Here is a 20,769-nt window from a genome sequence, read left to right as displayed (position 1 = left end):
GGTCCCCCTCCAGCACTCGCCCCCTCCTGCAGAGGAAGGAAGGCTCCCAGCATCCCTGCAACAACCCATTCAAACCAGCGATCCCTTCCCTGTCCCTACAGGAGCCAGCTCTGTGCATGAAGGAGTGAGGGCATGACCTGGAGCCCTCGCCAAGTCCGAGCCCACTGACTCAGGCAGGCTGCGCGTCTCTCTCTCCAAAGGGCGGCCTGCGTGATTTCATATTCATCGAGTAAACAGGGTGAAAGGGGAATGTTTAAACCACTTAAAGAAATAAACAGCTTTCCAACACCTTCAATTATTTTGGAAGCACCTGCTCACGTATAATTAATGTGCCAATTAAAATGATTATTATAACCGTTAAAGCAGGTCCCCTAAGGACCACTGCTTGACAACACATGTTTAGACTCATTTGAGTTACTCCACCGCCATGCAAAATAATAATAATAATTTAAAAAAACTGCATTTCTTAAAGAATAGTCTCCCATTCAGGCTTTCCACGAATCCAGGCCACCTGTCTCCCTCATTAACAGGTTCCTGAGGGCCGTGGGCTGTGGTTTGAAAAAGGTTTCACTGAACATTGTGCAAGGCTCACCAAAGGGATTTGGGGCTTGGGCAGCTGCTGAGTGTGCGTGTGTGTGCGTGTGTGTGTGTGTGTGTGTGTGCGTGTGTGTGTGTGTGTGGTGTGTATGTAGCGTGGGAGGGGAGGCCCTGGCCCTCCACCCGTCTGCTCCGCGTGTTCTGGGCTAGGTGAGCCCTGCGCCCATGTCTTCTCTGCGGTGGAGCTGTTTTCCCTCTGGCCTCCCTTTGACGTGGCAGCCTCTGTGGGTCTGGAACACTGTCTCCGCCGACAGGTGGCCATGGGATAATGAGGACAGCCCACCCTGGGCCCTCTCTCCCTCTTCCCTGTGGCAGAGGCTGCGGAGCTGCCAGAGGGGGACCCAGAGAGCCCCTGTCGGGCTGTGAGGGGGAGTGAGATGGGCTGATGTACAAATCCGGCTCCACATCACTGTCTGTGAGGCTTGGGGCCAGTTATTTCACCTCTCTGAGCCTCCGTGTGCCCAACTCCAAAATGGGCAAGAGTACCAGTATCAGATGGTCTCTGTGGGCATTCAAGGAGGTGATGTGTCACATCCTGACCCAGCCCCTGACCCACACTACAGTGATGGCATTCACAATGATTACGAGGAAGAGACAGGCTCCCCAAGCCAGCCCTTCCGAGGGGCCGGCCCTGGGGTTGCCTGTCACTCAGGGGAAATGCCTCCCACCTCTCAGTATGGCACTGACGGCCTTCACAGGAGCCTCACATCTAGAACACTGGAGTCGGACAGCAGGTTCGAAAGCATGACCTGACCACTCTCTGGAAGCAGAACTTACAGCAAGGAGCTTAAACCCACCTCCCCCCAAAGCTTGGTTCCCCTGGCTCTAAAATGAGAAGAATGGTGCTCAGTTTGCAGGCCCCTTTTTGGGTCCTGGTGCCCTACGCTTGATGCGGGGCTAGCCTCGTTGGCTGGATGCTCCATCCCTACCTCGCCATGATGTCAGCGGGGCCGCTGGGTGAGCTGCAGCACAGAATTCCAGAACTGGCATGGACAGTCACCCTGCCCTGGGCTCACTCGGGCTCGGAAGCCACAAGTCCTTTCTATTGCATTTGTGACAGTGGCTTAGACACCCTCCGCAGTCCCCAAGACATCCCATCCATTGTTGAAAAGCTTTAATTGTGAGGAAATTCTTTACCTCGTCAACTAAGAGTTTACTTCCATGTCCCTCACAACCACAGAAGATATTCATTCAATCTCCATTCATTCATTCTCTAACCATGTGTTCAGACACAAAGACTAACAGGACACCTGGTCCTAACCAACAAGAGGCTTGCATTCTGGGAGAGACATTCCACTATTACAATCAATTGCCCTGTCGCGAGCTCTTGGCTGGCAGACACCCGTCCAAAATTTTAAGGAAGCATTTATTTAACAACCTTTCATGCCGTACTTGTTCCCTTGCCTAACTACAAGCTCCATAAAAGCAAGGCCAGGCCGTTCTTATTCAGTGCTCTATTCCCAGTGGTTAGCACATAGTAGGTGCTCAAGAAGTAGCTGCTGCATTCGTGGACACACGAGCCCAGTGTGTGAAGGCATAGGGTAGAGTCCTGAGTGTTCTGAGAATGTTCTGAGGATCTAAGTCAGCCTGGGTCATGGCAGTGGCCTGAGGGAGAAGGTGGAAGGGGAAAAGGATGGGAAAGGTCTCTCGGGGTGACACCACAGCTGACCTTGGAGGGCAAGTCAGAGTTCAACAGGTGGAGGGGGCAGGGGCGGGGCCGGCAGGGGTAGCGTGGAGGCGGGAAAGAGGGTTGGCAGTTCTGAGAACTGCAAATAGGCCATTCGAGTGGTGAGCCATTTGGGAATGTGGTAAAAACACAAGACTGAGGAAATCAAGAGGGATCTTGTAGGCTGGGCTAGTGACCTTGAACTTGGTGCTAAGGTGATGGGAGCTCTTGTAAAGGGTGGTGGGGTCGTGGTACGATCAGATGTGTGTTCTTTAGGAAAGCACCAGGCTGGGCCCGTCTGCAGCAGGGAGAAGGTGCCTGCCCCGTGGGCATCGCCGAGTGTCCTGGAGCGGGGGCACGGTCAGGCTTCCTATGAGGACGACACACGCAGAAGGTAGAACTAGAAAGAGGAGGAAGGACTTGGGAGGGAGGAGGATTCTGAGCTGGTCTTCTGGGAAACATCCCTCATTTCAGGCTTGTTATTTTATTTCGTCGGCGTGCTGGAGTGGAAGTTCACCTTAAATCCTCCTCTGACAAGTTAAGTCAGCCCCTTGTCATTTAAACCCGGCAGGGCTAAGGCAGGCAGCCGTCTGGAAATCACACCCTGGGCTTAATATAGCTCCGAGTCCACTGGCTCAGCGGCCCCGCAGCAATTCAAGCACCTCCATCCCGATGAGCTGTCCAAGCTCCCCCTCGGGAATGCCCTGTCGGGGAAGCACCAGCCTTTTCCCCCAGCCCGGGGTCCTCCGGGGGCGGGGGGGGGGGGGGGCAGGCCGGAAGGGAAAGGAAGGAGGGAGGTGGGCTGCAAGGTGAGAAAGAGACAGCACATTCTGTAGAGACCATCTCACGTCACCCTTCTATTGAACGGATGAAGATCCTGAGGCTCAGAGAGGGGCAGTGATTTGCTCAAGGTCACACAGCACGACCTTTGGCCCCCAGGCCCCTGCTCTTTCTCCTCTGTGCACTTGGCAAGTGAGGACCAACTCCCCGGACGAGATAAGTCCTTTACCTTCTCGAGCGGCTAGTCTACTATCCAATGGGACCGCTTATTCCTGGCGGAGTCCACCTGTGGCCCAGTAGAACCTCTGGTTACACGGGTGTCCACAACAACGGCTGGCACCTCGACTCAACAATTAGGGAGCCGAGGGATCTCATCAGGCCCACAGGAAAGCCTCCGGGCAGAGAAACGGTGTCATTGCTGGTAAGCAGAAACCTGAGGTTAGTTCCCCAAAGAGGATGGATTTCTCTGGTCAGAATGCCTCCCCCTGTGCCAGGAAGAGCGATGGCGGGCTGCGAGAGCAAGCCTTTCCTTTCTTCCCACCTTATCTCCTTTCCCCGGCCCGGGCACACCCCTGCTGGCCGTCCTATGGCACCAGGACTGAGTCTAACCGTCCCCCCACGCCCACTGCTCTCCCCACCTCAGGCTGACGGCAGCACCACCTCCCCAGCTCCCTGGAGAGAGGTCCCCCAGGCTTTCTGCTGGTGCCGCAGCCCTGGGTCTCCTAGGTGCATCCGGAGCATGGACTGTGATGACCCAAAGGTGGAGATGATGATGCCCGCACACTCACAGACACCTGGGCACCTGCTGCTGCCGCTCTTGAACTTCTCAGGGGCTCATAGACTCCTTGGAGAATCTTCAGTCCCCCCCCCCCCAAATGCACACAACATATTGGACTCATTTCCTGGGTTTCAAGCACCCCCAGAAGCCTATCCACCTACGTCTTAGGCATCAGAGACCCCCACATAAGGACCCTGGCTGGGGGCTTGCAGGCACCGCGGCACTCACTGCAGAAGCAGATAAATAAAAGTCAGCCACAGACATAAAGACAAGATGGATAAGGGAATCCAGGTGACGGCTCTCTAATCGAAGGACGTACACCACGCTGTGGGGAGAAGACAGCAGGAAGACCTCTTAATTCCATCTCGGTGAGCCAGGTCAGGGGCCTTCGCAGAGGAGAGGATGAGTAAGACCAGGCCGGGCGGGAAAGAGGGTGAAGTAATGCAGGCGAAGGCTGCCTCCCCTGCGCCCACGGTGATAGACTTGTCTGCCAAGCGCATCCTTTGTTTGACACAAACCCCTGTGAGATGCTTAGGGGAAGTCGATCAAGCCCATTGGCCTGATGAGGAAACGGATCTTTACCACTGAATGGCACCTGGCTGGACCGGAACCTCCGCCCGCGGGGGAGGTGAGTCCACTGATCTGTATATCTCCAGCCCTGGGTACCATGCTCAGCGCAGAGCAGGGCCTCAGGAAGGCTGAGTGAACGGCTGCGGTCCAGAGGCCACCGAGTTCACAGGATGGTAGAGCTGAGATCTCTTTGCCAAATACCAGATGCGTTGCTCACTCACTCTAGAGTCCCCTGAACACTTTCCCGTTTTGGAGGGGGAGCCAGGCTGCCACAGTTCCGGATGGCAAGGCTGGGGACGTTTACAATAGATGCCGTACTTGGTAGCTTATGGAGAACATGCAAATGGAGACGAGCCAAATAGAAGCAATCGTGTCTTTATGCTATCTGCAAAGATTTGTCCAGAATTTCAAGGTCAGATCCCCTTAACAGTCAAAACCTCAAGGCCATGCTTCCTTCAGTTCACTACAGCTTCTGTCTGTCCTAACTCCAAGGAGGCTACTCTTGTCCAGGTCTCCAGAGGGCACCATGTTGCCAAAGTCACGGTCATTTCTCCGTTTGTATCTTCACTCAGCTCGCTGCAGCACTGGGCAGGGCTGACTGTTCTCCCCTGGGGCCTGGGCACCCCCTCCTAGGTTTCTTCACGCTGGCCGCTGCTTCTCAGTCTCCTGGCTGGGCTACGTTTTTCTCTGTGAATCGTGGGTGCCCAGGGTCCCATACTGGGTGCTCTTCTTTCACCCCGTCCCTCGGTCATCTCACCCAGGCTCGTGGCTTTAAATCCATCCATACTCCGATGACCCCCCAAGCAGAAATCTCCAATCTTGACATCTCCCCAGAATTCCATTCGTAGCCTCCACAGCTCCATCTCCACGGGGTAGAGCCACATGGACCCTAACACAGAGAATCCTTTCCAAGGTTTCCTCCCTCCTCTCCTCCTAGTCTCAGTGAATAGCACTGTCCCCCACACCTGGCTGCTCAGGCCTAAAAGCCAGGAGTCACCCTGAATCCTCCCTTCTCACCCCTTCCACACGTGAGCATCCCTTCCACTCTCCCTGCAAGTCACCGCAGCATTTCTTTCCCCCATCGTCGCCCCCATCTGCGTCCTCACCCAAGCCACTGTTGCCTCTCGCCTGAACTGTGGTCTCTGCTCTAGCCGTGCCTCCCCTACAATCCGGTCTCCGCCAAGAAGTGACCTTTTCGTTGAGTAAACTAGGTCCTGCTTAAATCCCTCCAAGGCTGCCCTTAGAAAAACTCCAGCTCCAGGTCCCTGAGCTCAGGGCCTGGCACGAGCAGTCCTGCCCACCCGTCTTGCCTCACCTCTCCCTCTCCCCACTGGCTTCATTCCCAAGGCCACGGGGTGGGATTCCTTCTCCTCTTTGTTCCTAACATAGGTCCTTTGGCGTTTGCTCCTCCCTCTGCCTGGAATGCTCCATCGCCTCCCCTTGGCATTGCGGGTTCCTTGTTGCCTTTAAGATGCTTATGGCACACAAAGGGTTAAGATCTTGGTTTAAATGAGTCTTTTCCTGCCCACTAATCCCTTTCCATCCCATCAGCCTATTTTCACTGTATACACTGCCCTTATTACTATCTGGTAATTTTCTTGTTTGTTTATCTTTTTAACTCCTCCCCCAAGGTAGACTGCATGACTTTGGGATCTTGTTGTCTTGTTTCTTGATGTGCCCCCAGTGTCTGGAACCATCTGGCTCAGGAACCATGCGCTAAATTAATGTTGAATGAATGAATGAATGAATGAACTGAGCAGCTCCCTCTCTCAGTTTCCCAAACACTAGAACGTGGTCCCTGGCTGACCCGAGGGCATTACCATCTCCAGAGGGAGCTGGTTAAAAGTATAAGTGCCCTGAGGCTCCAATCCTGAAGATTCCCATTCCATAACTGGAGGAGGAGGCCCAGCCGATAGTGTATCTTTACAGGTCCCTCTGAACATTCTAAAAAGCAGCCACAGTAGGCAATCCCTTGACAACCAAGCTTACACTGTAGACTATGGATGGGGGCAGCAATAACTGCACTTCACACTCTGACCTCTAGGGGGAGCTGAAGGTTTCTCCCACCACTCCATCCCGGGAAGAAGGACCTGTAAGGGTCTGGAATGGATACAAGCTACGGCTGAAGACGGAATAAAATAATTGCAATGGAATTAGACTTAGAAACATATTCTCATTTCTCCTTTATGTGTTATTATATTTATTTTACAGTCAACTTTCCTTTGGTGGTCTCTCTCTCTGGTACTCTCTCCTCTTATCTGACCGGTGTGATAAGATGGGGCGTGGAACACTGCTCATCAGAGGAGTCTGCCCCTTTGGAAGGCTAAGGGCTGGGGGGGGGGGTGCAAGGGGGAGGGGGACAAGGCAGCTTGGGCCTGCTTGGCTCTGACTCTGTGAGGAAGATCTCTTGTCTTCCTTATTCCCTTCCTTCTCCAGATCTTGGAGCTGTAAGATCTGTGAGCCCAGGATCAGGCTGGGGTCCAGGGGAGCAGCCAGGAGCAGCCAGGTTGAGTAGCTGCCATGCTGGGCTCCAAGCCAGAGGGGCCAGAGGGGCAGTCCAGCTCTGTGCTCCAGAACGTGGGCCCTGGTCTACAAGCATCACCAAGAGTGTACCTGCCTTCTTGCTCTTATGAGGCCAGCGGACTGTAATGCCCTTTATGATAATCATTTTCTATTTTGTTTCAGACAACAAAAGGACCGAGTCAAGGACTGAGATTCACAGAGAGGCAATGCCAGTAAAGCCATTTTGAAATAACTCCTTACTTCAGGGAGAGCTAAGACCCACTGAAAAGGCTGAGCTATGTAATGATATTTCCAAGAACTGAAACCCAATGAATTCACCAGCAGAACCACATAGGGACAAAGAGTTCCAGCATAGAGGGTGATCTCTGCCCACCTGCCTTGGGAATGTAGGTGGTAGGATGGAATTCAGGGAATCTGATCTTGGTGATCCTCCCAAAACACCTTCCACTCTTGTTTCATAATTTTCCTCTCTGGATCCCTTAAGCTACCAAGAGACAGGATAGGACCACGGACACCATCAATTGAATCGGTGCCATAATGAGGGAAGCACTGGGCTTGTTTGTTGCAGACATTACCTCATTTAAGTCTATGATGCGGGTGTGTTTGTGTCCAATTTCAGATGAGGTTTCTGAAATGCACAAAGGTCAAGCCACTGCCCAAAGTCACACACCCTGAATTCACCTGCAGGCATTCTGCTGCTTAAGTCCTCTCTCTGTCTACCTTACCCTTCCCAGCCTTCCGCCTCACCCTTTCTCTAAAGGCCCCAAACAGCCATGAGCTCTCACTACAAAGGAACCCAGCAGAGAGCCCCAGAGTGGGCGCTTGTGTAGCCAGGTAGCCTCATGGAGGAGGCATTTACACCACGAAACAAACACCCAGGCACATGATCCCCACAAGATGAAAGAGGCCAGAAAAGGGGCTCCTGAAAGTGGGGGTGCCACTGTTTGTAGACCTTCTCACTATCTCGCTCCATGGCTCTCTTCACTGTGCCTTGTAATATGGGACCAGCGCAGCTCTTGGGAACAAATTGTGAAGGAAAGAGATAAAACAAAGGAGAGATAATAAAAACTGCTATGAACAGTTAAATTCCCATGATCCTCTATGGCTGATTAATGGATTTCTATGATCTAAACAGACCTTGGCGTTGCCTGCTGGACCTCCAACTAAATGAGTTTAGACAGTGTTCCCCGATAAGAAACGTTCCTTTTATCCATATTCCACAAAGCCCTGAGTATTCTAAGACTCACACTCAGCCCCAAGCAGAATGATGCGATCAGTTGTATACATATGGCCACCGGAAACGGAAGTGGGTACCTGGTGTGGTTGGTCAAACGTGCACATGCATTTATATTTACAGCTCTACCATTTGTTCACCTAACAAAGACTTCCTGAGGTGACTACTAGGCATACCTAGTAGGATGCAGCTGGCCCTTGTGCTCAAGATGCTCAGTGGGCAGACGGGTGTTTTGATGATGGAGTGTAGACCCACAAAGAAGGATTATGGAGTAGGGAGTATCTAGAATTTTCTGCAGAAATCAGGGACAGCAACATGAGCTGAGATAGTCTCTTTGAATGATCTCAGTTTCTTCATCTGAAAAATAGGCTTAACAATAATACCTACCTCTCAATGCCAACAGGAAAATGAAAGGTAGGCATGTATGCATGGCACATAGTAAAGGCTCAAATGCTAGCCACTCAGATTAGTATTAGCAGCATTCCCAAATAAACTCCAACTATAGGTGTAAATGAATAGAAATTATTAAGTAAAGGATGTTATTTATCACTCATTTTCTAGAACAAAGTCCTGACTTGAACGCTAAGGTAGTTTGGTTGTTAAGTGAGAGCCTCCTACTGGCCATAAATGGCATTGCACCTCTACTCTATTAGCAACTGTATTGTTCTAGTGAAAAAGGAGAGCTATGTGGCTGAGCTATGAAGAAAGAGCCTGGGAGACTCAAAACTAGGGGAGGAACCCATGAACTGGGGAGAAAGCATCTGGAGATGGTGAAAAGGGCTCGGAAGCATCCTTAGGTTGAACAAGGCTTTGATAGACAATGAAGATACCCAGAACTTTAAGGGCCTGACAACTCTCTCGACATCTCTATATTTTCAAAGAAGTCTTCTGAGAAGATGATCCATCTTCCCACCCAGTGCCCCACAGTCTAATGATGGGAGGTTACAAAATAAATACAATTCATTTCTCTGAGATTCACCTGAGAGTGAGTTTTCCTGGGACGCGGGTTCAATGAAATCCACGGTTATTTCTTTAATAGGAAAGCACAGTATATACCAGAGACCACGGAACATTTTTTAAAATATCTACAGCAAGCTGCCCAGTAGATCTTTCTATGCTGATGGAAATGTTCTCCATACTGCTGCTCTGTCCCATATGGGGGCCATTGATTACGTGTGGCTAGTGAGCTCTTGAAATGTGGCTGGTCTGACCAAGGAAAAACACTTTAAACTTAATCTGATTTAATTCAATTTAAACTTAAATAGTCATCCGTGACTAGTGGCTACCACACTGGACAGCACAGACCCAGGGGCCCTGATCATGTACACTTCTTTGAGTCTAGTCTACAGTTTTGGCATCTTCTACAAATTGGCCAGGCTGTGGGGCAAAGTGTCGGAGGTGTGGACCCTGGCTACCTCTTCCTATTCTCCTTGCCCCCTACCCCACTCCCAAGGGGTCCACAAGGCAAGACCTTCCCAAATATTCAGCCAGAGGTCTTGTTAACCCCAAGGAGGCAATCCCTTTTGCTCCAGGCAGTTTCATCAGCTCCCTCACTTTGCCCAAAGAATCCGATCCACTCACTGGGTTTCTGAAAGCTCAGGACGACCCCATTCCTAAGACAATGTCCTCGGGACCAGAGGAGAGGCTGCTGGGCTTTACACATGTTTTGGGCCATTCCATGCCCACAGGGCTGAGCGGGCAGGGGTGGCCTCACCACAATGCCCTGCTTTTGCCTTCTAAAGGGATTGGAGACTCAGCCCTGGCTGGGCCTGTGTAATCTATTCATTTCCTTCCAAGCCGGACTCTGTAAGCTCATTCACGGAGGATGAGGAAAGGAAGCTGGGGAGGCAAACACATGTACAGAAAACAAACAACACTGGCTCGGCAGCTCCTGGTTGGGTGGGAGAGCTGGGGGGTGAGGCGTGCGGGGGGGGGGGTCTGGCTGGGGAAGGAGACTGGGGCTCCTGTTGATGCTTCTCCTACTCCCTCCAGAAGCCCTGCCCAGCCATGGTTCCTGGTGCCCCCATCTTGGTAGCCTCTTATCTCTCTCCATTCAGTCGGCTCCTTGGGAAAAGAGGCAATCTATGAGGGAAGGCCGGAGTGGCAGCAGGCAGAGGGAGCTGGCAGCCTGGAGCCACTTCCCTGTAGCTTCCTCCCATCCTCCACCTCCATCCTTACCATCACAGACCGGGCACGCGGGGCTCGCCTGGTCCCACGGAGAGTCCCAAGTCAGCTGAGCTGCTACCTCAGTCCAGCTACAGAATCAAAAGGACCCAAGCATTTTGATCCAGTGGGCAATTTGCATGCGATTTGCATACATCTGCATCCCCCCCCCCCTCCAGAGGCCCTCCGTCAAAGGATGTGAAATGAAATAAATTAATTAGTGCAGCCTACCATGGCCTGATATGCAGGGCTTGACACCGTAAGAGATTCTTAAAGCAATCTACCTGATCACAGGCCCGGGTGGAGGGAGGTGAGGCTGCAGGAGGGATGGGGTGAGCTGGGGTGCCCCGTGTTGGGGGTGGAGAAGGGAAGGGAAAGTCTCTGTCTGCACTGGGAGCTGGGCATTCTCCTCCTGCCCATCCCCATCCCCCAGCTTCAGAGAACATAGAGTTGAGCGACGTGGAGGCCGGCTCCCGGTTTCCTATGCCTGGGCCTGGGCCTGGCACCGGCATCTCCCCCTCCCTGGCAGCGACCGCCCTAGAGAGATGTTCACCACTGATAGCGACAGCTGATTTCAAACAAGAGCGAGGATACTTGCTCCAAGGGCTGGGCAGGCAGTGAGGTGCCTGCTGGTATTTCCCTGTCTCCACGCTCCCCCCGCCCCAACACCTCCACCCCCATTAACTGTTCCCATTGGGTATCCCTAGTTCTCTCTGCCGGCTGGGAAGGTCTTTCACTGCCCCTCACTCAGATCCCATCTCCGGATGGTTGAGCGAGAGACGGGCCCCATCGTCAGCAGCGAGGAGCTGGAGCTAATTCATCCCAGGGCTTCTGCCAGGTGCTAATGAGATGCTCACAGCGTGTCAGCCAAGCAGTTCCTGTATCATGTAAACACGCCTCTGAGCAATGCAGTTCGTGGCGCTATCTAACATATGCCTCGGCGCTCTCTAGGCCCGCCGATCTATCTAGGATGGAGCCCTCCTCTAATGCCGGGGCCCCCGGAAGTCAGCGTCACACCTGTGGGGCCCGGCTGCTTGGGTGGAGGGCCCTGGAGGTGAATCTAAGGGGGACGGGCTACCATGTGAAGACGGAGAACAACAATTTTGGTTCAAAGGAACCCGGGTCACAGCCGACAAAACAACCGTCACCAGCCAATGATGAATCAAAGACCAGAAAGTGCAAGAAAGAGCGCAAGGGCAGGATGCTTCAAAGCAAGACTGGACCAGGAGCAGGGAGGAAATGGAGGGGAGCGGCTCTGAGTCCCGGCCGCAAAGGGTGAGCGTGAGCCAGCAGGCTCCACGCGCTGCGCCGTGGGTGTGGACAGAACTCGGAGGAACAAAGGAACCAGTTTCAGATGCCTGGTCACCAAGCTGTGCCCACCCTCCTCCCCCACCCCCACTCCCCACCTCGCCCCCACTCTCTCCTCCGAGCTCCATCCGCGCCATGGACAGCAGCTCCATTTGACTGTCATCCTCGGTCACATTGGAGGAGGGGGCGGCGCCGCTTACAAGAGGTTCCAGAAGTGCCATTTCACACCAGGGGCTGGCAAACTATGGCAAAATGGGGCCAGTTCCGCCTACAGCCTGTCTTGTGTGGCCTTCAAGACCAGAATGTCTTTAAAAATCGTTGTCAATGGTTGAAAAGGATGAAAAAGGAGAATACTTTGCGACACGTGAACGTGACGTGAAATTCAAGTTGCGGCCCCCACGAGGAACGTCTTATGGGGACCAGCGATGCCCTTCCATCCACACGCCGCCTGTCGCCGTCTCCACACCGCGGCAGCAGAGCGCAGTCGTGGCGACAGGGACCATACGGTCGCCGGAGAGGAAAATATTTACTCTCTGGGCCTCATTGAAAAAAAAAAAAAATTGCCAACCTCTGTTTTAGATCATGGAAGGGGAGCCCTCCGCTGACCCTGTTCCCGAGACGGCGGAGCCTCGCTCTGGGCAAACCCGACGCTCATTGTGAGAGGATGGCAACGCGTCCCGTCCGGGATGCCCCGTGCAGACACAGGAAGGATTCCGTCCGTGCCTGAAAAGACCAACACTCGTGCCCGAGACCACAAGCTGGTCCTCCTGCTGCCTCACCCGGGCCCTGGCCGGTGGGCATCTGCACATCTCTAGCGACACCCCTTCTCGGACCTAGACTTAGGGTGCCAGCCACCAGGACGAGTCCTCTCTCTATGTGACGGATTGAAAGGCAGACCAGCTCTGTCGTTTGGTTTTTAAGAAGGCAGGAAGCTGTCCTGTTCTCGCTCCCCTGCCAAAACAGTACCCAAAGCCTCCTGCCCGAACTGCCGCCCGTCAACACCCTTTGGGTGTTCCCCTGCACCAGGGCCCACACACAGCGTCCTGGGTGCTTGTGCGGTTTCCCGGGCACAGCGGCATCATGGGCACAAAGGGACCAGAACGAGACAGATCTGAGAGCAGAGGAAAGACGGAGCGAAGCGGTCGTGGAGCAGGGTGTTGGCGGAGGATCCCCACCTGGCAGAGGGCACAGGACAGCTCGGGGCTGGCTGAGGGCTGAGGGCATAGCCCCCCCGGGAGGGTCTCCAGTTGGGCTTTGGGGACCCCATCCTTAGCCCTAGCCAGGGGAGTGAAGGGGACAGGGGTGGCGACTTACCCGGTACCACACGATTTCACGCATGCGGCCATCTGTCTTGAAGTTACACTTCAAGGTCACGGCATCACCAGCCACCACGGGTGGGAGAGGCTCAATGTTGACAGTCAAGTAGCCTATGGGGGGAAAAAAAGGAGAATGAGGCGTTGAGGGCACGAGCTGATCAGGAGGGCGGGCTGATCGGGGCAGGCGGGTGGTGGAGAGGGCCGGCACCTCCGTAGGGGGCGCTGTTCTCTGCAGTCTCTGTGATGGGTAACCGAGCCAGAATGAGCCACCATCCTTTTCTCCTTCCTTCTCATTGGCGTCCCCTTTCGGGCAATTTCCTTGGCTCTGGTGGAACCCTCCAATCCCAACACTTCTTCTTGGGATGAATTCTCTGTCAAAGCGGTGCCTGCTGGCACGCGAGGGAGGGCCGCCGTGTATTTCTACACGATTTCCCTGGGAAACCCTTCTGTGGTCAAACACTCACCCCACCCCCTTTCAGAGAGCCCAGGATGTGTTAGTCTGCTGGGCCACGCAGGAAGGGAGCATGCTAAAACGCATTTCATCTCGCATTGCCAAACCTATTTGACTACGGGTCCCGTAGCCATTCCGTAAGCACCATCAGCATCCCATGCAGCCAGGGTCCCATGAAACCCACTTTAGGATATGGTGTCGTAGGTGCCAGATCCCTCCATTCCCAGCCTCGCAACCCAATTACTCCTGGTGAAAAGGAAGGAGAGCCCCGGGGACTGCTGTTTGCTCCCTGGACCCCGAATCCCGCATTGCACGCACCCTGCCCCCCAAGGGGAGAGGCAGTCCTAACCCTGGCCCTGGGGATGGTGACGATGGGCTGAGTGCCTGGGAAGAACTTTCAAACTTCTGCAAGCTCCAGATGTTACTTCTCACCCACAGCTGTCCCGGGCATCCCGGGGACGCTCACCTGGTGCCGTGCCCAGGGGAACAGAGCTGCCTCCACACCAAGTCCAGCCTTGAGGCCTCTGACGCCCCCTGCCTCCCTGAGCCCCATCCGAGAGGGCTGGGTGCCCCCTCCAGCTCGGCGGGGGGGCCTCCTTCTTGGGTTTATCATCCAGGCTCATCCGATTGGCTTCCCACCGGCTGATGTCCAGCCATCGACCTCATGGATCGATCCAGTCCAATCGTCTTAATGAGAAAACTAGCCAGGATGGGCTCAGGGATTTCAATTGTGCAGGCGACCTGAGCAGATCGAGCCCAGGGCCCTGGCCCCTGCCTGGAGCGTAATGGCTACAACACTCCAGGGTAAAACACAGACATTGACCTGGGAGGATCAATGTGGACGCTGAAGTCAGACTCGACCTCCATAGGCCAAGGCTTCAGGTGCCACGGCCCAGGGTGAGGGGGGGAGATGTGGGGCTCATCGCTGGGCAGCCTCTAACGTACGCCTAAGTCGGCACACAGGGAGCCCCAGAGCCATGGGCCTGAGAGAACGGAGGTCAGAGGGGCCAGCTTTCCGCCTCCTCCTCTCTTTCTTCGTTCGGCCACAGTGTTTGCTCCCACCTGCTCTGCACAGGCGCTGGACCGGATCTGGGAAGCAGGAGGCTCAGGCATCTCCCAACCTCCAGGAATGCCGTGGGAATACAGGTTCACACTCAGGGGGTGTGTGATGGTGGGATGAAGGTGGGGGACTATGATTCGGAGGGGGGACCTGCCCAGCTTGAGCAATCAGGGAAGTCCCCAGGCCCAGCCAGGATCCCAAACCCTGACAAAGAGGCTGCCCTCAGGGGGATGGACCCATCGTGACCACCCTAGGAGAGAGGTACAGGTATTATTCTCACGTTCCACCGGGAAAACAGAGAGGCCAAGGCACCTGCCCCGATCACACAGCCCTACTGGCAGAGCTGGAACTCGAACCCAGACCTTCTGCTCCTTCATGACCACCATGCTACGCACAGGCTTACTAATGATGGGTGAGGTGAGGAAAAGGGGGGGCAAACACGTCACACCCAACCCTGGGGAGGAGGGGTGTGCCACTGGGAGACCACGGCAGGAGTCCGGGACCTGGTCCCATCCTGGGGCTGACCCCCGGGCTCACCTTTCCGGGGGGGCTGCCCTCCCCTAGGGTCTCACCTGTGACCCTATAGCTAAGAGTTAGCTGAGCATTGTCAGTCCGGATGGCTGACTAGCTCAAGACCAGGGAAGGGCCCCTCCCACCGGAAGGAGGTGGGAACTCACGGCATGCCAGGCCAGGAGCAGAGAACAGCCCCCCGCACAGCCGAGACAGGGCTCCCTGGGGCAGCAGAGGGAGGATTCGAAGTGGGTGCCTGAGTGCGGTGGCTCTGACGCCGTAAGACAGCATTTCCCAGAGTGTGTGGAAAGGAAGGAACTCCTAGAGGGTGTTTCAGCAACGAGAGGCTCTGATCCACAACTAAGTGTGGGAGATGTTGGGTTACACCAAGTTAGACACGCTCTTTCCCTTCAAGCACTCTCAGAACCTTTCTCTCCTTCCTTCTTCCTGTCTGGCCTTCATTCGTGAAAGACAAGTTATTGAGACTCTATTGGTTATCAGGCATGGTGCTAGCCACTGGGGACACAGCAGCGAGAACAGGCCCTCATGGAGCTGACGTTCCAGCAGAGGAGACAATGAACAAACAGTAGTGATGGTGGGATGAACAGACCCCCGCAAACATGCCAGGAGGGCACGTGTAAATCCGGGTAGAGCGGCAGAGGGCCATGGGGGAGGGGTTGCTCTGCACCAGGTGGTCTGAAGAGGCCAGAATAAAGGGAGGCATGAGCACTTGGGGACCCAGGGGGAGAGCATTCCAGACAGAGCCCAGCACACGTGCAAAGGCCCCGAGGCTGCAGCGTGCTCAGCGTGCTGTGACTCCACACATGGGCCCTGGTAGGAAAGGTTTTTGTGCCCTGGTACACGCTGGGGCCCATCTCTGACTGAGCATCTTTGTGGGACGCCAACCAGGGCTGGGATGAGGGTGAGGCAAGCGAGATGCCCACGATGCAGAATTCAAGGAGGACCCTGAGTCCCGCTGGCCAGCCCCTGGTCCCGGTCCTGCTGGAGTCCTTTGGAACCAACATCAGGAAACACCTCTCCAAGCTGAGGCGGAAGTCACTGTGCCTCTGGCTCCCGAGGTTCCCTACTGAGAGCCACAGAGGGCAGAGGACAGGGTGAGCCACTCCTGGCGGAGGCTCCTCCTCCTCTTAGCCCCCTGGGACTGAGGAGCGGCTCCAGGCTGCAGAGCAAGGAGGAGGCCTGGGCTCTAAGGATCAGAGCCGCCTTCCTGGTGCACGGTTGGAACCTTCCAGTTTTCCCAGCACTTTCACTCCGGGTTTCTCATCGGCTCTCGCAACAGCCCGTGCCCGCCTTCCACGACGCTAGGATCGCTGTGTATGTCACACCGGAGTGTAATTGCCTGTTTGCGCATCTGCCTCGCCTTCTGCCACGCGAGTTCCATTCTCAACAGTGTTGAAATCAGAATTAGACACGAGCTGCTTTTTGCGCTTTCTCCCGTGTGCGTTCCCCATCCTCACCCCACCCTGTGGGTATTCCTCTGTCTCAGGGGGGATTGCGGTTCAGAGCCTCGGAGTGCCTGGCTCTACGGCTGCGATATAAGCGGCAAACCCGGGATTTGAACCCAGATCTGCCCGACCCTGAAGCCCGTCTCATCCCACCACCGCCTGCGATCACCGGGAGGAGAGGCATGCGACGTGCTGAGGTCACGCAGGACATGAGTTCTGGTCTCAGCTGCCAACCAGCTCTGGGACCTCAGGCAGGTCGCCCGTCTCTCTGGGCCTCAGTTTCCTCATCTGTAAAATGAGGGATGAGCTGGATTGTGGGGACTTTCCTGCTCTAATCAGTCCCATGTCCGATGTTCACTGAGCCCGGATCTTGCCACCTTCGTTTCCGGTACGACGCACCGCCATTTCTCCGAGAAGTGTCTGCCAGTTACTCAGCCACCAGCTAAAGACAGACTCTGTCTTTTCCAGCATCGACTTTGCCACCAGTCAGCCCCTATGCGTCACTCCCCCCACCCCCACCCCTGGTATCGAGGCGCAGCATCAGGAGTGGCACGGATTCATCTTGACTAAGTAGTTCATTATCCCGAAGGCTGCCATCTCTCTCCCCTCTATCTCCGACAGCATTTATACGGCTCCCGTTAAGACACATTTAGCAAAATCGCAGGCAATATTTAGGAACCAGCGCCCTCCCCATAAGGTGATGACAAATAGCTCCTCTGTCCAGAAACTGACTTGCAAAATCCCAGCGCTGCCCCTCCCCTCTCCCCGCTCAGAGGGGCTGCTGCTGGAGGTCGGGCTCATGCGTGGCCCTGTGGGTGGACAGGAGTCAGTGAGGGTTTCCACGGGGGCAGTACACTGAAAAGACGTAAATTATGTCAAGGTGACCAGGTGTCTCAGTGTGCCCAGTACCAAGGGAGTTTCTGAGACCAGGGTGGCAAACTGAAGCAGCTTGGTCACCCTAGTTCTAATCCCACCACGGCCAGGGATGGCCCTGGTAGCTCACTCACTCCTCTCCGCCTACTTCAGTCATGAGGGAAGCCACGCCTCCCTGGACCAGCTGCAGGGGCCGTGGGAGTGAGTGCTGACCTCCTCCCTGGCGCCTGCGTGTTCAGGGGGTAGTCAGCAGACGATGGCGGTGGTTAACCCTACCAGACCTGAGGCCCTGAACCTAACTGTCCCCTATACCTGGGCTCCTGAGCATTAAAGAGAAAAAAATCAACATGATACAGAAAAATGTTAGTTACATGCAAACAAGTAAGGAAGGACGTTGCGAGATCAGGATCTGTCTTGGACTTCCTGCTTCCATCCATGCCCGCCCATCCTCCTCCCGCAGCAGCCACAGTGACTTCAATTCTCTAAGATGCTCACCCCTGGCCTTCTCGGGCCCTCAGAGCCTCCCAGGGCTCCACAGAAAAAGTTGAGGATCCTCTCGGGGTGACCTGGCCACGTCCAGCTCTCTGGTGTCGCTGGCCCCGCTCAGCTCCTAGGCCCCACCCGAGTCCTGCTGTGTCCTCCTCGTCCTCCCCTGCCCCTTCTCGCTGTCCCCTCCGTGCCAAGCCCTCGCTCTGCTTGGGCAACTCTTGCTCATCCTTCAAGGACTCACGGGAACCTCACTTCCTCAAGAAGCTCTCTCTCGCTCCCCAGGCTATTCAGTCCCCCACACCCGCCCTCCCTGCCCCGCAGGCCTCTGAGACCACCTGCAGTGGCGTATTCAGTGCACATTCACCACCGCACATGCACACGGCCGAGAACGGCTTCCATTTGCCATGCGACCCGCGTGCCTAGGACAGCGCCTGGATCAGAGTGTGTGTTGAAAGCAGGAACACATTAATCCCGCCCCTTCCCCAGACCTCCCCGTCGTCAGAGTGGGTGGCGGTCCCCAGAGGCCCTCTCCGAAGCACCCCCTCCCTGTGGGCCTCAGCCCAGGCAGCTCCAGGGCCGCCCCTGCCCTCAGGTGCCTTCGATCCTCCTCTCCGACACCGTCTGCTCGGACCAGTGTTGGTGCCGCCGTGGAGTATCCAGGGGCCTCTCGTGGGGGCCAGGCAGGAGACCCTGTCCAACAGACCCTGCCCCACCCGATCCTGCTTGGGTTTGGGCCCTGACAATCCTCCCCCAGGACCCTGCACGGCCAGCTCGCTGGTGTCCAGCCTCCGGCCTTGTCCCTCCAACGCGCCCACCACACCGGCGTCTCCATGATATTTCTCAAGCGTAAATGCAACGACGCCCCCTCTCTGGTCCATGCCATTCATTTTCCCAGCCCAATGCCTTCCGATTCAGGATTGAGTTCAGACTCGGTCATGGCCCACTGGGCCCCCAATGATCTTGCCTCTTGGTCTCTCTCCACCTCAGCCCTTCTCACGCTGCGTTGGTGCCACCTTGGAATCCACCCGCCAGCCCTGCCAGGGAGCTCCTCAGGCTCTTCTCGCCTGTGCCACGTCCTCTCCCTGGACTGTCTTCCTCCTCTGAGTTCACTTACGGAAATTTCCACACGTCCTTTCAGGTTCAGAGCCACAGTCACCCGGTCCTTGATTTATATGAGTCTGATGCTCCCTCTTCTGAGCTCACAGCCCCGTGTAAACATCTCAATCACAGCCTGTCCGCATCACATTGCAACATATCATATGCTTCTCTCTGTGTGGCTCCGTCCTCGGACAGGGAGCTTCTGAAAGTCAGGGACCTGGTGTGCGTCTCCAGTTCCCTGCATAATGTTTGCCACACGATAGGCGCTCGGCCAGTGCGCTGTATGAATAAATGAATGAATGAAGCAACACCGGAACACTGCACGAGACAGAGGCAGGGCTTGGTGAGCGGGGAGCCCTGGACGAATGGGATCATGCTGCAGTCCAGGGCACTGCTGTCCCGCCCGGGTCCAAACCCTTCTTCGTCTTCTCACTGCCTTTGGGACGAAGTCCAGACCCCTTCCTCCCACACTCATGGGCTGCCCCTCCTCAGCCCCTCTCCTGTCTCTCTGCCTTTTGCATGCCGAGCCGCGGCCGCCCTGAGCTCTCCAAATATGCCTCGCTTCGTCTGGCTGCTGGGTCTGTGTACCTGCCATCCTTCTGTCTGGAACACCTACCATCACTTGACCCGCCTGACCCCCCACCCCCAGCTTTGATAAACCCTTAAAAGTCGTAGCTTAGCCATCGTTTACCTTAGAGGCCTCTTCTAACACCTACTCCATACCCAGCACCCCAATCCTGGGCTAAGTGTCCCTCTCGTGGCATCGGCCATAGCCCTACCCACTGCCTGGTGACACCCTTTTTTGCTGTCCCCGGGGACTGCGAGCTGCTAGAGGGCAAAAGCCTGGCTCAGTAACTGCTGTTAGTGCTTAGCATGCTCTGGCCACACCGCTGGCATCGAAGGCATGTTGAACGAATGCATGAATCCATGGTGACTAAATTCTTCAGCTATCTGGCCTAACATTGGCCATAGCATCCACTCTGATGTGATTGGGCTGTGAATTTGCCACCCTACGCCTGAGCCAGGGGAGACTACCCAGAGGGGGAGGCCCCACCCTCACTTTGGTTCTCACCTGCCCCAGCAGCAGGCCAGCTCGGCTCTGGGCCACCAGGGACCTCAAACACTTTGCAGCGTTTGCCTGGAGACGTGCCTGCTGCTTTCGGGGGTCCCTCCCCGGCCCTGGTCTCCCGGCTCTTCTGGAATATACCCGCTGTGTGATCTCCAGACAGCTAATCGGATCCTCCTCTGTCAGAGGCCATCGATGCTCAAAAGCCTTGTTGTATTAATGTATTATTCCTGACATATGTATTATTTATCATTAGTTTGTTTATTTATTATTAATTTGTGTTTCATTATTGATAATGATGTGGTTATACAATTAATAACAAGCTTTGAGAAGGCTATTCCACGGTCCTTTGTAGATAGCCGATGCTCCCCCAATTCCCTGGAGAGCCAGGGTGGGGCATTTTCACCCCATTTTATGGGTGGGAGACACTGCGGCCAGAGAAGGAAGGACTTACTCAGGCAGTGCCGTTGCCCTGAGGTGTCTGTAAGGGAAGAGCTCCCTTGGGCAGCAGCATGTCCTGGGTTGACAACAGGGTGGAGGGCATAGGTTCCTGTAGGGGACTGATGTGGGCCTGCCAATCACATCTCCATCTGGACCCTCGTGTCCTCCTGCTTGTCCCAGTCCCTGCTCTGTGCTGTGTGTGCGCCCTGAACCCCATTTCCTTTCCTCCCAGGTGCTCAGCCCAGGACCAAGGGAGTTTCTGAGACCAGGGTGGCAAACTGAAGCAGCTTGGTCACTCTAGTTCTAATCCCACCACGGCCATGGGTGGCCCTGGTAGCTCACTCACTCCTCTCCACCTACTTCAATCATGAGGGTAGCCA

The 20,769-nt window shown here is 55.2% G+C and overlaps 1 protein-coding gene across 1 annotated transcript in view; it reads right to left on the bottom strand.

Annotated features, from left to right (window-relative positions):
- IGSF21 (immunoglobin superfamily member 21) overlaps nt 1-20,769 on the bottom strand; it is a 204,871-nt gene that overhangs the window by 102,820 nt on the left and 81,282 nt on the right. The window contains exon 2 of the mRNA XM_054721014.1: nt 12,934-13,046. Within this exon, the coding sequence (XP_054576989.1) occupies nt 12,934-13,046 (113 nt within the window). The remainder of the gene's footprint in view (nt 1-12,933; nt 13,047-20,769) is intronic.

Source organism: Eptesicus fuscus, chromosome 9 (genome assembly GCF_027574615.1).
Source record: "Eptesicus fuscus isolate TK198812 chromosome 9, DD_ASM_mEF_20220401, whole genome shotgun sequence".
NCBI lineage: Eukaryota > Metazoa > Chordata > Mammalia > Chiroptera > Vespertilionidae > Eptesicus > Eptesicus fuscus.
This window is presented reverse-complemented; position numbering and strand designations above follow the sequence as displayed.